Raw genomic sequence first — 16493 nt, forward strand, 5'->3', positions numbered from 1 at the left:
GGGGCCTGGTGCTCAGGTCACTGCTGGCCCCTCAGGGCCCGTGCCATGGCCGCAGCTGATGCTAATGGAGCTTCCAGGGCCCGGCCCTGTGGCTGCCGGTGGATAGCCCCTCATCTCGCTGTGAACTGGGCGCAGTGCCGGGCCGCCCCAACTCCTCCACAGGCAGGGCTGAGACTGGAGGGCTGGGTCTGTCACCTGCAGGTGACCTGCTGCTCCCCTGGAATGAAACGCAGCAGCACTCAGGCATGTTTGGTCCTCAGTGGATTTTGTGCACAAGGTCCCTCCCCTGAGGGCCCGGGGCAAGAGAGCACTGCCTTTCTTGGGGATTTTCAAGACAAGCCCCTAGGAAAGAGGGAGGTAAGGGTTCCAGTGTCTCCAGGGGCCCTGGAGGCCTCTGTGATGGCCTAGGGGGTGGCTACAGGGCTGCTGTCGGCTGCAAGGGAGGCCCTGTAGGCACAGGTGTGATCCAAGCCCCCGGCCTCAACTCCTGGAACCATGGGGCAGGCGCGGCCTCCTCCAGGGCCATGACCCAGAGTGAGGCTGGTGTAGGACGGCTGGTGGAGGGTCTACGCTCAGGGCGGCCACAGACACAGCTCCTCCTGCTCTGTGGCTACCTCTGCCCACAGCTGCCCTGCTTCTCCTGCTCCCCACAGGCCTCAACACCCTTCCCCAGCCTCCCATTCCCTGCTGGACGCCCTCTCCCCAGGCCGCACAGGGCTGGTTCCTCCGAGGCACCTGGCTTCCAGTGATGGACCTCTGGCCCTGCCCCAACCTGCGCACTTGGGGCCTGACAGGCGTTCCCCGATTCATCCCTCCAGGAACAAGAAAACCAAACACTGCATTTCCTGCAATAAGTGCGTGTCTGGCTTCGACCACCACTGCAAATGGATCAACAACTGCGTGGGAAGCCGGAATTATTGGTGAGGGGCACAGCAGGGACGGCCGGCACGGGCCAGGCTTGGGGGAATTTGGAAGGGAGGGGTCTGTGGGCAGGGGTCCTCGTGTTGAAAGGGTGGAGGGTTCTCTTGGGGCCGCGTCCCTGTCCTGATGTGGTGGCGCTTGGTGCCTGCGTGCCCCGGCCTCCTGTCTGGCTCTGGGGCTGTGGTGCAGCCGTCCCTGGACAAGCTCATCCGCATAGAGTAAGTCCCTGCAGGCCCCCCGTGGGCACTTTTGGGGCCACGCTGGCTGAGGCCTCCTGACCACGCTGTCCTGGGCTGGGCTGCCTTCTCTCCACCCAGGCTGAGGCCTCCTGACCACGCTGTCCTGGGCTGGGCTGCCTTCTCTCCACCCAGGCTGAGGCTCATCCAGCACAAGGGTGGGGCCATGGAAGGGCAGTGGGCACCCAGTGCAGATGGAGGAGAGATGTTTCCCCTGAGCACGGTGGAGGCTCACAGATGAGAGGTGTTTCCCCTGAGCACGGTGGGGGCTCACAGGCGAGAGGTGTTTCTCCTGAGCACGGTGGAGGCTCATAGATGAGAGGTCTTTCCCTTGAGCACGGTGGAGGCTCATAGACGAGAGGTGTTTTCCCTGAGCACAGTGGAGGCGCAAGAACGAGAGGTGTTTTCCCTGAGCACGGTGGGGGCTCACAGGCGAGAGGTGTTTTCCCTGAGCACAGTGGAGGCGCAAGGATGAGAGGTGTTTCCCCTGAGCACAGTGGAGGCTCATAGACGAGAGGTGTTTCCCTGAGCATGGTGGAGACTCATAGACGAGAGGTGTTTCCCCTGAGCACAGTGGAGGCTCATAGACGAGAGGTGTTTCCCCTGAGCACGGTGGAGGAGCAAGAACGAGAGGGGTTTCCCCTGAGCACGGTGGAGGCTCATAGACGAGAGGTGTTTCCCCTGAGCACAGTGGAGGCTCATAGATGAGAGGTGTTTCCCCTGAGCACGGTGGAGGCGCAAGGACGAGAGGTGTTTCCCCTGAGCACAGTGGAGGATCCAGAGACTCTCAAGGCCCCGTGTGCTGAGCCCCGGCTGTCTGCAGCACTGTGTTGTGAAGATCACCAGGCAAAAGAACCACGTGTGCTCCCCAGCTACTCCGTGCTGACCTGAAAGAGGCCTTGTTGTGCGTGGGAGTGGGGACCAACGTTGCCTGTCACAGGACGCACCGGGGGGGTCCCTGCCCTGCCTCCCTGCCATCCCGTCTGGAGCACAGCATGTGTCCAGAGAGGCTGAGCAGCCCGGCAGGGACAGAGAGGTTGCATGACTGCACAACGAGTCCAGATGCTGTGTGAGATGGTAGGGGCCGGGGAGACCCACCCGCCTCCTCCCTTGGAGAACAGCAGCTCCACGATGGCCAAGGTGGGGCCAGCTCCACGATGGCCAAGGTGGGGCCAGCTCCTCTGGCTCACGCTAGCCCCAGGTGCCACTTCCTTCTGGACTCATTCTGCTCTGGTGCCTCGAGCTGGCTCAATCCGGTGGGCCCTTGGGGGGAAGGTGAGGGGGTGAGGGCCCACAGGCAGGTGGCAAGGAGAGGGTCTGCCTTCCTCAGGAGGGGTGCTGGAGAGGGACCATGTGGGCGCCAAGTATAGACACCGCCTGTGTGTGGGAAAGGGGCATCAGGAGAGCAAGGCTGGGGTCATGGGTACCCTCGACTCCAGGCAGCAGCCAACGCCGGCATCTGTGCCGACCTCGCTTCTGTCCCTTCATCCGCCAGAGGCGGAGAGAGCAACGGCATTGAGAGCAAGATGAGGAAAGTTGAGGCGCTGATGGCAGAGCCCCCGCGAGGGAGGGCGAGCTGATGGCGGAGCCCCCGCGGGGAGGCCCAGCTGATGGCAGAGCCCCTGTGAGGGAGGCTGCATACTTCGTAGTGATAAGAGAGGAAGGGGGACGGAAAGAAGGCAGGCGGCCCTGGTGTCCTGGGAAGACTGCGAGCGCTGGCCTCGGACTCTGCAGGTTAAACACAGGCAGCAGGGGCAGGAGGCTGTGCTAACCAAGAGGAGAGTGGCCCTGGGTGCTGCGGGGAGAGGAGGCCCCACGTGAATGGCTCTGCCCCATCCTGTGGGCTTTGGTCTCTGTGGTCTTAGAGACCCGCCTTCTTTCCTGGATGAAGAGGGGAATCCTGTCCAGAGAGTAGGATGAGGATGAGGGGTCTTTACTCCCCACAAGTGGGTTCAAGCCCAGGAGGACTGGGGGCAGGGTGGGGCGTGTCCGCTGCCTGGAGGGGCTGCTGCTTTGGAAACCTAAGCTGTGAGAGGGAAGGCAGTGTGAGGGAGCAGCAGTCAGGGAGCCGCTCATGCCCGGAGCCACCCCTCACCCCTGGATTATCCAGAAGGCTCTTGGAGGGAGGAGGAGCGCGGGGAAGGCAGCTGTGCCCTAACTGCCTCTTCGGACGACTGCGGCATTCATGCTCTGTCCTCCAGTTGAAAATAGGAAAAGGGATTTAAACAAGCTTAGGTGAACATAATACAATGGAAAAGATTACAGGAGGTTAAAGGATACTTTTAAAAAGATATCATCATGGCAGAAAGACCAAGGGAAGATGGTTTAGTCAAAGTGTGTTCCAGGAACTGCTGCCCAGAATTGGTTTTTCTGGATGGATTATTCTCTGCATCTTTTGAGCAAAGACGAGAGACTGGGAGTGGATTTGGTCTCACGTCTACAGCATGGACATCGCTTTTGGCTCAGATTTGCACGAGACCCTTGGAGAAGAGGGGACTGCAGCCGAGGAGTGACCGGGCTCCTCCAGGGCCTCCTCAGCCCGAGTTCCCTTTGGGTGCAGAGATCCAGGTCCCTGAGCCTGCAGGCCCTCCTGGGTGCCACGGCACTCTCATGGCTCTCCCCTTCCCTGGCTTCAGTGCCTTTGGCTAGCATGGTGCCATGGAGACTCCAGCACAGACCATGCTCAGGGCCCCCTGAGTGGACCCAGCCCGCTTGCTCCTTGGCTGGTAGGGACCCTGTCTGCATCAGGTGGAGTCGGGAGGTGCGGGCAGAGGCCCCAGAGCTGTGACACTGGAGACGCCATGTGACCCTCATGCTCCGCTGGTAGGCTTGGGCGAGTCACACCGCATCTCTGACCTCACTTTCCCCACTCATGAAAAGGGCTGGTTCCCCCTCCTCACAACCTCCTTGTTCCTTGTGGGGATTAAAGGCAATCACGTTTGCAAGAAGCGCTGCCTGAATTGTCGGGCGGTGTGCTGGTGGGAATGTCCCACGGCCACCCCTCTCCAGCGAGAGGCCTGGAGACCTGGGGGGGTGTCACAGGATGGGACAGAGACAGAAGCCTGAGCTTCCAGGCACGGTCGGGAGTGGGGTTTGAGGCCAGTGTTGGGCGGTGGCCAGGCGCCCTCAAGTGGACGCCCACACTGACCTGTCACCTCCACCCTATGGGCTCCAGATGCCCTGCGCGTCCCCACCCCTGCCCCTGCGCCCCCTACACCTGCCCTACATGCCCCCGCCCCTGCCCCTGCCCCTGCCCCAGATGCCCTGCGTGTCCCTGCCCCTGCCTCCCCGCCCTCACACCTGTCCCACATGCCCTGCATGCCCCTGCATGCCCCACGCCTGCCTTTGTGTGTCCCCTGCCCCTGTGTCCCCCATACCCGCCCCTGCCCACCCTGTGCACACCCCTGCCCCTGTGCCCCCCACACCTGCCCCTGAGCCCCCACTGCTCCCACGTCCCCACCCCCATGCCTGCCTGTGTGTCTCCCAGCAGGTTCTTCTTCAGCACTGTGGCCTCGGCCACAGCTGGCATGCTCTGCCTGATTGCCATCCTGCTGTACGTCCTCGTCCAGTACCTCGTGAACCCCAGGGTGCTCCGCACGGACCCCAAGTATGAAGGTACGTGGCTGCCACTCTCAGGGGGCCTCATCCTCGCCTCCAGCCGTCTTTCTGGGTGGTAGTATCGGGTCTGGGGTGGTCGGCCCCTCTTGTCCCGGGGAGAGGCCGGGGCAGGCAGCCCCAGGCAGGCTCTGACCTGGCCCGACGGCAGCAGCCCAGTGTCCATACAGCTCAGCAGCCCCCAGCGCACAGGAGGCAGGCTCGGGGAGGGCGCTGGCCATGCTGCTCTGTGGATGCTGCCAGGTCATGTCAGGCGAGAGACAGTGGGGTCCACCTCTGCCCCTGCCCTCCGCAGTCAGCCCTGTAGCACCTGTCACACCATCCTGTGGGGCCATGTAGCTGTGGGAGGGTGGGGGTGCCCATCCTGCAGGAGCAGCCCATGGGGAGGGAGAGTGGAGGCAGCGCTGAGAGTGCTGGGCTGTAGGCTGCGGTGCGCTGAGGCCCTTGGCCAAGTGGGCCCGGAGCCTGGGCCTCGGGAACGGATGCTCACACTGAGCCACTGGAGAGACGTGGCGGTGAGGACTGTGGGCTCCAGAGGCGAGTCCACGCCTAACCCAGATCCCGTGATGCCAGCATCCTCGGGAAATGGGCATGTGGCTGTGACTTAAGATCTGAGGTGGGAGGGTCATGCTGGGATGTCCCAGGGGGCCCAAATCCAGCCACGAGTGTGCTTGTAAGAGAAAGGAGAGATGCAGAGGGGAGGCGGCCTCGTGAGGATGGAGGCAGGGGTGGAGTCACACAGCCACAGCCCGGGGTCGCCTGGAGCCACAGGAGCTCGCAGAGGTGGGAGGACCTCCCTGGACCCTGCGGAGGCAGCGCGCCCACCTGTCCTGCAGCTGGACGTCAGAGCCCTGCCTGCCTCAGACTGCAAGAGTCTGCTGTAGAAGCTGCCCCCACCCGCCACCACTTGATATATTTATTGCAGCAGCGCCGGGACCCTGACCAGGAGGACCTGGGCCAGAGAAGCCCCTCGGGGTGCAGGACAAGACTGCCAGTCTTGGCCCCAGGCATGGCTGCACCCGCACTGCACACAGCCCGGGTGGCGAGACAGGGAGGACTTGCCTGCCCCTTGTTCCAGAACATTCCAGAGCCAACATGGTGTGACATTTTTTTCAAGGATGAGCTTTGCCAGCTCCATGTGGAAGGCCCTAAAGCTCCTCCTTCCACTTCGAAGCATGACTGATGCCTCCAGGGCCTCACAGCCACTTCTGAAGCACTTCCTGAAAGCCAGCTCCACCCTGGCGAGGCCCTGAACTCAGCGGACCCAAGCCCAGGACGATGCCTGTTGCGTTCTTCTTCCCCCTGTAGCAAGTCACCTTCCCCAGCAGCCACCATGTTGTCTGGGTTCTCCCTGTGGGGGATGCCAGGGGAAAGTGAGAGAGCAGAGGTGGCCAAGATGGCATGTGTTGCCTTCTCTCCTGGAACATGCTGCTTCCATATGGCAGTGCCAGTGTCTCCGTGTGAATTCATTGATTGTGGCCTGAGCAAATTCCTGGGTTTGCTGTTCCAGATGATTCTGCAGGGCTTCAAAACCAGCAGAGCCCTGAGCAAAGCAGCTCCTTGTTCTCATGGGCTGAACTCATCGTGATGTCACTGGCTAAGGGGGGCAGCATGGGGTCCAGCCCGGCCCAGGCACATGGAGCTGCAGTCCTGTCAGGCTGAGTGTGGTGTTTGCCTTCTAGGATGGCCCCCGAGGCCACCAGTTCCAGAGAGGGTCTGTCACCCAAAGACATCCATGCTGAGTCACCCAAAGACATCCATGCTGAATCCAACCCTCTGCCATTCTGCCTTGCCCCACCCTCTGCCATTCTGCCTTGCCGGAGCCTCTGCCATTCTGCCTTGCCGGAGCCTCTGCCATTCTGCCTTGCCCGGCCCTCTGCCATTCTGCATTACGCCTGATTTTTGGAAGTGTTGTGGTTTTGAGTGTTGGCAGCCCAGTGTCACAGAGGACCATATCTTAGAAATGACCCCAGGCGAGAGCTGTGGCTTTCCTGTTCTATTTGAAGGCGGCTGTTTTAGGGTGCAGCGGGTCCAGGGACACAGAGTGGGCCATGAGGAAGGGATGGGTGCTGGGGCCTGGCAGAGCTGGCAGGCGCTGTGACCCCGGCACTTAGGAAGGGTGGGCACCGTGACCCTGGCACTAAATAAGGAAGGGATGGGTGCTGTGACCCTGGCACTTAGTGAGGAAGGGGTGGGCGCTGTGACCCCGGCACTTAGGAAGGGGTGGGCACTGTTATCCCAGCACTTAGTAAGGAAGGGGTGGGCACTGTGACCCTGGCACTTAGGAAGGGGTGGGTGCTGGGGCCCTGGCACTTAGGAAGGGATGGGTGCTGGGGCCCGGCAGAGCCGGCAGGCACTGTGACCCCAGCACTTAGTGAGGAAGGGGTGGGCGCTGTGACCCTGGCACTTAGGAAGGGGTGGGGACTGTGACCCCGGCACTTAGTGAGGAAGGGGGGTGGGTGCTGTGACCCCGGCACTTAGGAAGGGGTGGGCGCTGTGACCCCAGCACTTAGTGAGGAAGGGGTGGGCGCTGTGACCCTGGCACTTAGGAAGGGGTGGGGACTGTGACCCCGGCACTTAGTGAGGAAGGGGGGTGGGTGCTGTGACCCCGGCACTTAGGAAGGGGTGGGCGCTGTGACCCCAGCACTTAGTGAGGAAGGGGTGGGCGCTGTGACCCGAGCACTTAGTGAGGAAAGTGTGGGCACTGTGACCCCGGCCCTTAGTGACCCTGTTGGAGCCTCACCTCCCAGATCCATAAAGCAGGGATCATGAAAACCAACCGCAGGCAGCAGGGCCTATGGGGCACTCAGGTAAGGGAGGCATCCATCTGGGCAGGGAGACATCCCTCGCACTGGCTGTCCCCACGCCACCCCATCCCCAGCAAGCTCTGGTCTGTGACGTCCACCTGATGTGGCACCCGTCAGCAGGTGCTGGACACAGTGTCTCTCCCTTGTCTCCCCAGATGTCAAGAATATGAACACGTGGCTGCTGTTCCTCCCTCTGTTCCCGGTGCAGGTGCAGACCCTGATAGTCGTGATCATCGGGATGCTCGTGCTCCTGCTGGACTTTCTTGGCTTGGTGCACCTGGGCCAGCTGCTCATCTTCCACATCTACCTGAGTATGTCCCCCACCCTAAGCCCCTGGTACCCCCAAGCCTGGTTGGTCAGAGTTGCTCATCTTACACCTCTAGTTGAGTATGTCCCTAACCCTGAGCCCCCCACACCTGGGGCCAGAGTCTTTGTCCCCCATGTGCGCATGTGTTCAGGGTCAGCCTCTCCCAGAAGTGAGATCATGGACAAAAAGGGCAAATCACAGGAAGAAATTAAATCCATGAGGGCCCGGCAGGCCCAGCAAGAAGCTGAACTCACACTGAGACCTGCAGGAGCGGTGCCAGGTGCTTGAAGTAACAAGTTTAAATGTTCAGAGACAATGGAATGGAACCTATTAGGCAAGAACAGGACATTATGAAATAAGAACAACGGAATGGGATCTATTAGGCAAGAACAGGACATTATGAAATAAGAACAGGTGGACTTAGAAAAGCACAAGTAGAAATTCTAACAATGAAAAATATGACAGGCAGGTCACCCACTAAGCAAACAGCTGAAGCGAGAGCTGGTGGTCTTGCTGGGTCTCACAGTGGGCACGGCGGTAGGCGGTCAGTCATGTTGCTGAAAGAGGGAGGGTAAACTCCCCAGCCCCAAGGAAACCTGTGTTGGAAGTAACGACAACCTCCCTGCTCCTGGCACCAGCCGTTTTGGTCATGGTGGGCCAGCTGCAAAGCGTCTTCCATTCTCTGGGCAGTGGTGGCCCCGAGGCTGTGGCCTCTCAGGGGGTTTCTGTGGACACGGGCAGCAGTGTGTCCAGGCCAGCCCCCAAGAATGCCCTGCTCCCGACAGCTTGGCCAACCCCTGGTCAGGGCAGAGGGAGTTGGGTGGGTCAGGCTCTGGGCTCACCTGCATCTCCAGAGCAGCCCCTGCCTGCAGCTGTGGTGAGAACGCCCAGCTCAGAATGAACACACCCCACCAAGAGCCTCCTTGTTCATAACCACAGGTTACCCTACAAACCACTGTCCCCACACAACCCTGGGGATGTTTTAAAACACACACCTCTAACGCACATCTTACAGTCACTGTTGTCTTGCCTGAGGGTTGAATTTTTTTAATGGAAGTGCAGTGAAAATCACTGGATTAAATCCTACGGACACAGAGCTGAATGTGCTGTTTTCAGAGTTTTAATTTTGGATGTCAAGGCCAGTGCCTGTAGAGAGTAGGTGCTTAGGATATGTTTACTGAATGGAATGGAACTAAAGCCTCAGGTGTAACTTCATGGAGACTCGCGTCTGCCTTGTAGAATGTTACAGGCTGCCTGTTCCTGAAGCTGAAACCCTTAAGAGTGAGAAGTCATTTGGGCCTCCTTCAAAACTCTCCACCCCTCTTAGAATCAGGAATATTTTTAAAAGTACTTTCTAGAATTATCTAGCAATCTCTCTTATATTTAAATATTTTTGGGTTTACCATCTATGAAGGCTTTTCTGGAGTTTCACTGCACCCAGAATTCATCATGTGTCCTTATCAGGAAATCTCTCACCCTCAGATGCTTAGAGTCAGGGTGAGTCCCCCACAACAGGAGAATCGGCCGAGGTTGGGCCAAGGCCACATGGTCTCATCCACATGTGCCGCAGATTAAGGGATGCTCAAACTGCCCAGTAATACAAAGTCTGCACTTGTCATTTTTTTCCAACTTTGTGTACAGAATGTTTCCCTGGGTTAAAATAGTCAATGCCCACTGTGTGCCGAGCACGTGGGGGGCTGCAGGCTTCTTTGGGTGAGGCATGGTCACCTGCACGCTGCGGGGAGAGGATGAAGAATGAGACACAAACAAGTGAGGCTGGCCCTTGTGCTGCGGAGAAGCTGGCCCTTGCCTCAGGCGGCAGAGCAGGGAAGTGCAGTGGGCCTGAAGCCATGCGCGGCTGGGAGGGACGACCTGATCTGTCCTCTGAGCCAGGCACTGCACTTGGAACGGGCTTCTTGAACGCAAAGCCCAGACCAAGTGTGGCAGAAACGTGAAAGGACAGGCAGGCGGCTGCTGTGGGCGGGAGGCAGGATGCCTGGAAGCAGGACGCCCAGGCCTGTCCACACCCATGTGACCCAGAGCCTCCCTGGGCAGTGACTCCAGGACAGCCAGGAGCTGCTTCTCTACCTCACAGGACTGGAGAGGCTGTGGTGAGATGCATCCCGTAAGGGCTGGGCTGGCCACAGGCAGCTCCCCAGGGCGCCCACCACCATTTGCTCCTCACTGCAAATAGGCCTCTGTGGGCGGCCGCCCCATTCTCCAGAAATAGTCACAAGACATCGGCTCTCACGGTGTTGGTGTTTAGGGAAAGAAGCACGGAGAGTTTGGCCCCTCCGTGGAAGCTCGTGGCTGAAATAGGTGCAGAGCCCATTTTATTAACGTTTGTTAAGATGGCTCTTTTAGATAAACGGGTGTATCAGGTTTTGCTTTGCTTCCCTGGGCTGCTTTGCTGCCCGCAGGACAGGCCGGGTGGATGGGGCTCTGGCCGGCCTGCTGAGCTGTCCTGTGGGCACTGTGCAGGGCTGCAGGGATGGTGACCTGTCTCAGCCCCATCAGAGGCTGTGCTGAGTGGCACTCACAGCACTCGTGTTCACCTCCTGGGCCTGGGGCTCTGAGCACCCTCAGGAGTGTGTGGTCCCAGGACCTGCTAGCCAGCACCTCGGGGTGGCCGCCCCACTGCGTGGTCCTCCGACTGAGGGGTCTCTGTGCATCCCAAGGTGCGCCCCACCCAGTGTGCAGATGTGGGGAACCCCACAGGCCACCTGGACCCTCAGACAGAGCGGCCCCTCCTGAGCTGGCCTCTTACCCCTGCCAGCGATCCCAGGGGATCTGGAGCAACCTCTCAGGCTGCATGGTATGGGGGACCCAGGTCTGTGAGAGACAGCTCATCTCTGACACCACTAACAATGCAGCTCAATGAGGCCTTGGCAGGCGGGGGGGCGTGGGTCAGCACCGTTCCCCAGGTTGCAGCTGCAGACCCCTCCTGTTGACCATCAGCTAGCTGCAGACCTGGGCCCACAAGGCACCTGCACTCATCCTGACCTCACAGGGCCTGCATGGTGGGCGGAGCAGTTCTCCCTGTGCAGGGGCCGGATCAGTGGCACTGGCCACCCTGCTGAGCTGTCCTGTGGGCGCCGTGCAAAGCCGCAGGGCTGGTAACTTGTCCTGTTCCTCCTTTTCCCTTTCCAGAGGCCAAGAAGATGACCACCTTTGAGTATCTAATTAATACCCGCAAAGAAGAGACTTCAAAACATCAAGCAGTGAGGAAAGATCCATACTTGCAAATGGACAAAGGATTTCTCCAGGTACCACCTGTCTCTCTGCTCCATTTCTCCAGGCCTGGGACAATGTCTAAGGTCACTCGGTGGTTGGGACCTCTCAGCCATGCTCCTTTATTTCAGGGCTGATGCAGCCCGTGGACTCTGCTGTGTGTGTGTCTGTGTGTGAGGCTCTGTGCGTGGGTGTATCTATGTGTCTTTGTCAACATAAACACCAGTCATGCACCAATGACTTCCGAGTGCAAAGATAGGAAAGGAACTGAGTCTCCTGGACATTTCTATACTGCTCTATACATCTTCCAAAGTTGAAATGTGCTTTTTGCATCTTTTTTTTTTTTTTTTTGAGACAGAGTCTCTCTCTGTTGCCCAGGGTGGAGTGAAGTGGTGAAATCTCAGCTCACTGTAGCCTCCACCTCCTGGGTTCAAACAGTTTGCCTGCCTCAGCCTCCCAAGTAGCTGGGATCACAGATGTATGCCACTACGCCCGACTAATTTTTGTATTTTTAGTAGAGACGTGGTTTTGACACGCCAGGCTGGTCTCAAACTTCTGGCCTCAGGTGATCCGCCCGCCTTGGCCTCCGAAAGTGCTGGGATTACAGGCATGAGCCACTGTACCTGGCCTGAAACATGATTTTTAACTTAAGGAAGTTAGTTCCCTTTCCAGTTAAGTGACATGAATTATTATAACTAACTCAAGAAGACATAGAAAGTCTAAATAGACATAGAACAGCCAAGAGACTGAACTACTAATTTAAAATCTCCCAGTGAAGAAAAAGCCCAGGCCCTGTAGTCTTCATGCATGAATTCCAGCAAAGATTTAAAGAAAAAATACAATACCACCTACACACAGACTCTTTCAGAAAACGGAGAAGGAAGCAACACTTCCCAACTCATTCAGCAATGCCACTATCAACCTGACACCAAAGCCAGATATTCATAAGCCAGTACATTCAGGAAACACAGGCAGAGATCACTGATAAGACCTTGGGAAACCAAATCGAGCAGCATGGAGCAGGACTGTGCACTGTGGCCAAGTGATATCACTCCAGGGGTAAGCAGTGGCTTAAGGCCTAGGAATCAATGACTAGAGCTCAGCACGTTAGTCCAATAGAGAACGGTAACCATGCAATCATGCCAGTCAATGCAGAAAAGGGTTTGTTAACAGCAAGTTCCCATTCATGATTTTTAACAAATCTCAGTGACCTAGGAATGATAGGAAAGCACCCTGTGTACCTGACGTGACATTTACTGGTGAAAGGCTGGTGACCCTCTCTTGGAGGATGGACACAGGTGATGACGCCCGTTCCTCCTACTTCTGACATTGCAGTCACATTCTGGCCAGCCCAGCACAGCAGGGAAAATGAAGGCACACAGAATACAAAATAAAACTGTGTTTATTTGCAGGCAACGAAACCTAAAAAGTATGTTTTAAGACCTAGTTAAGATAATTAAATCACTTAACAAGGATGTGGGGCACATATTAAAATACACACTCGCACACCTCTGTCCACCAGCAATGAAAAATCTGGGTTATATTTTTAAAACTTCCTTTCATAATCTAATAAAAAAAGAATAAATTTAACAAACCTTGTGCAAATATGTACACTGAAAGCTACACACCATGACTGAGAGAAGTCAGAGACGCTCTATTAAGTGAAAACGTGTACAGCATTCATAGATTGGAAAAAAAAAATACTATTAAAAGGGCAGTTTTCCCCAAAACTTATCTACAGATTTACCACAATCCCTGCTGAACCCCAGCAGGCTTCTGTTTTAGCAGAAATGACAAGGTGGTCCTAGAATGTATATGCAAATTCAAAAGACCTAGGCTACTGTACTAGCCAAATGATTTTGAGAAAAAATAAAATTGGAGAACTTACACAACCAGACTTTAAATGTTACTATAAAGCTGTAGCACTAAAGACAGGTGGCGCTGACATAGAGACATAAAGCTACAGTAATAAAAACAGTGTGGCGCCGACAGAGACAGATATAGAGAAATGGACCAGAAGAAAGGTCCAAAGTTAAAGCTTTCATTTATGGTCAATTGACTTTAAATAACGGTACTAAAATCATTAAATAGGGAGAAATTATAGTTCCACAAGTGGTACTAGAACAATTGGATATCCACATGGAAAAGAAAAAAGAATGATTGAGTTCTTCATACCTGTACAAAGATTACCCAGGATCACTTCATTCCCCACAGAAGAATTAGCCCCAAATCCATCTGACACCTAAACTTAAAAGCTGAACATAGAACACTTCTAGAAACAAGCATAGAATGAAATCTCTGTGATCTTTAGTGAGACAAAGCTTGTCTTTGATCTGACACCAAAATCACTGCCTATTAAAGAAAATATCATAGTTTGGACTTTACCAAAATTGAAAATATTTGCTCTTCAAAAGTCACCATTAAGAAAATAAAAATACAGGCACACATGAGAGATATTGCAGGTTTGGTTTTGGAAAGCCACAATAAAGTGAACATGTCAGTAAAACAAGTCACATGAATTTCTGGTTTCCCAGTGCTTATAAAAGTTATGTTTACATGACATGTGTGCAACAGCGTTATGTCTAAAAACTATGTATCTGAATTAAAAGTGCTTTATTGCTAAAAGCTGCTTACACAGACGCTTGAAGTGAGCACACACTGCGGGGAAAATGGCGCCGACATACTTGCTTGACCAGGGTCACCACAAACCCTCAATTTGTGAAAAAACACAGTATCTGTGAAGTGCAGTAAAGCAAAGCACAATAAAGCCAGGTGTTCATTCCTGTGCAAGCCACAGGCAAACAAAATATTTTCAAGTCTTAGACTGATGTCCGGAATACACAAAGACACAAAGAGCTTTCAAAGTGCAATTGTAAAAAAACAACAAACAAACAAAAACATAAACAAACAGAAAACCCAGTTTTTCAAATGGGCAAGAGGGCTGGACACAATGGGAAGCACCTATAATCTCAGTGCTTTGGGAGGCCAAGCAAGAGGATTGCTTGAGGCCAGGAGTTCAAGACCAGCCTGAACATCTCTACAAAAATAAATAAAAATACATACATACATATAAAAAATGGGCAAAAGATTTGAACAAACTCCTTACCAAGGTAGATGTAGATGTATAGATATATGGATGCCACATAAGCACACGGAAAAAAATGCTCAACATCATTCTACATCAGGCAGCTGCAAATTAAAACCACAATCAGATACTACCACACACCCAGGAGAATGCCTGTCATCAACAAGACAGACACCACTGAGGGTTGGTGCAGTTGTAGAGAAATTGCAAGTCTCCTGCGTTTTTTGCTAGTGGGAGTTAAATGAGGGTGTAAAGTGCCACCACATTGGAAAGCAGTTTGGCATTTCTTTAAAAGATAAATGTCTAATATATGACCAGAATCCCACTCCCAGTTTCTCACCAGGGAGAAATGAAAACACATGCACAGGTAAGTGGTTCTGAGATCTGAACTCAGGACCCAAGAGAACTCCGGGTACCATTCCTCAAAACCCAGGAATAATAGACATGACTTTTATGTAAGAATCAGCTGCATGTCAGCAACTTCCTTTTTCATGTGACGAATTTTCTTTTGCCCCACAGCAAGGAGACGGTGCCCTGGGCTCATCTGCACAGGGGTAAGTTGCAAGCTTCCTGCAGTAGCTTGGTCGCTCTGAAGAATAGCTGTATTCTTTTCTTAACTCAAATGACTTTGGAAAATAATTCACCTATGATGAGACATTTTGAAATCATGGGATGATGCAGTAGAAGATAAAATAGTTTTGTTTAATGTTGTGAAATTATACCAAATTATCTATCTCGATGTGCTTGTCTTACTTGCAGAAACTACATTCTTCACTCCCTTCTTCATAACTAACATCTAAACTAACACACAAGAGTAAGACCCGCTTATTTGTTTCTACATCTCTCCATGAACATGTGGGTAGTTGTGAGTCTGAATGTATTTCTTATGATCTCTAATAGTGTTTCATAGAAATTGTAAGCTCTGAGAGTCCAACCCATTCCTGAGTCAAGGTGCTAAGTAAATGGGAGCACTGGGGGTGCCTTGACCCGGAGCCCCACCCAACAGGGCCAGGGCTGGCTTCACAAACAGGGTTTCAAGAAGCGTCTTTGAGCTAGTGCTGTGCGGTGCGGTTCGTTTTATTTTGGAAGCTAAGAGTCAAAGGGCACGTGCATTTTCAATCTTCACAGACTCTTTCTGATGACTTTCTCAAAAGGGTGGAGCAGTTCACACTTCATTCAACGCTGTCGCTCTTCTCACTATGAGATACTAACAGTATGCTTAGTTTTATTCAAAGAAAATATATAATGTTTTAATATGCATTTCCTTACTACAGTTACGACTGAACATTTTTTCTTGTTTTGACTATTTTACAATTTTTGTTTTGTGAATTCATGTTCAACAGTTGGGCTATTTGGATTATCAAATGTAACAGCTCTTTGCATATAAGGAACCCTATGGGATCTTTCACAGTGTAGAAGTTGTGAAGTTTTCTGAAGCCAAATTTGTTAACATTTCCTTTTGTCTTGCTTAAAAAGGCGTCATTACTCTAAGGTTATACAAATATCCTCCAATACTCTTTGCTTATATAGTTATAACTTTTTTATTTTTACTTTTATTTTTTGAGATGGAATTTCACTCTGTCACCCAGGCTGGAGTGCAGTGGTGCGATCCTGGCTCACTGCAAGCTCCACTTCCCGGGTTCATGCCATTCTTCTGCCTCAGCCTCCCTAGTAGCTGGGACTACAGGCACCGGCCACCACACACGGCTAATTTTTTTTTTTTTTTTGTATTTTTAGTAGAGATGGGTTTCACCCTGTTAGCCAGGATGATCTATATCTCCTGACCTCATGATCTGCCTGCCTTGGCCTCCCAAAGTGCTGGGATTACAGACGTGAGCCACCGCACCAGGCCTAGTTATAATTTTTATTTTTATTTTATTTCAATAGTTTTGGGGAACAAGGTGTTTGGTTGCGTGGAAAAGATTTTTAGTGTTGATTTCTGAGATTTTGGTGCCCCCACCACCCGAGCAATGTATACGGTACCCAATGTGTAGTCTTTTATCCATCACCCTCCTCCCACCACTCCCCCTGAGTCCCAAAAGCCCATTACATCATTCTTATGCCTTCGCATCCTCGTAGCTTAGCTTCCACTTGTAAGTGAGATACTACGATGTTTGGTTTTTCATTCTTGAGTTACTTCACTTAGAATAATGGTCTGCAACTCCATCCAGGTTGTGTGAGTGCTGATATTTCATTCCTTTTTATGGCTGAATAGTATTCCATGGTATTTACGTATATACAGATGACAAATATATATCACATTTTCTTTATCCACTGATTTGTTTTAGGCT

The 16493-nt window shown here is 53.6% G+C and overlaps 1 protein-coding gene across 6 annotated transcripts in view; it reads left to right on the top strand.

Moving 5' to 3' along the window:
- LOC101135633 (probable palmitoyltransferase ZDHHC11B) overlaps positions 1 to 16493 on the top strand; it is a 67968-nt gene that overhangs the window by 17697 nt on the left and 33778 nt on the right. For 5 of the 6 annotated variants that reach the window (XR_010131858.1, XM_063700864.1, XM_063700868.1 and 2 more), the window contains 5 exons: positions 654 to 920; positions 4648 to 4772; positions 7735 to 7890; positions 11037 to 11152; positions 14722 to 14756. Coding sequence is in view for 5 of the 6 variants with exons in the window: in XM_063700864.1 (XP_063556934.1) it covers positions 654 to 920; positions 4648 to 4772; positions 7735 to 7890; positions 11037 to 11152; positions 14722 to 14756 (699 nt within the window). In the remaining variant the exon portion in view is untranslated. The remainder of the gene's footprint in view (positions 1 to 653; positions 921 to 4647; positions 4773 to 7734; positions 7891 to 11036; positions 11153 to 14721; positions 14757 to 16493) is intronic. The other variant, XM_063700867.1, reaches the window with a different exon arrangement.

The sequence above is a fragment of the Gorilla gorilla genome, chromosome 19 (assembly GCF_029281585.2).
Source record: "Gorilla gorilla gorilla isolate KB3781 chromosome 19, NHGRI_mGorGor1-v2.1_pri, whole genome shotgun sequence".
Classification (NCBI taxonomy): domain Eukaryota; kingdom Metazoa; phylum Chordata; class Mammalia; order Primates; family Hominidae; genus Gorilla; species Gorilla gorilla.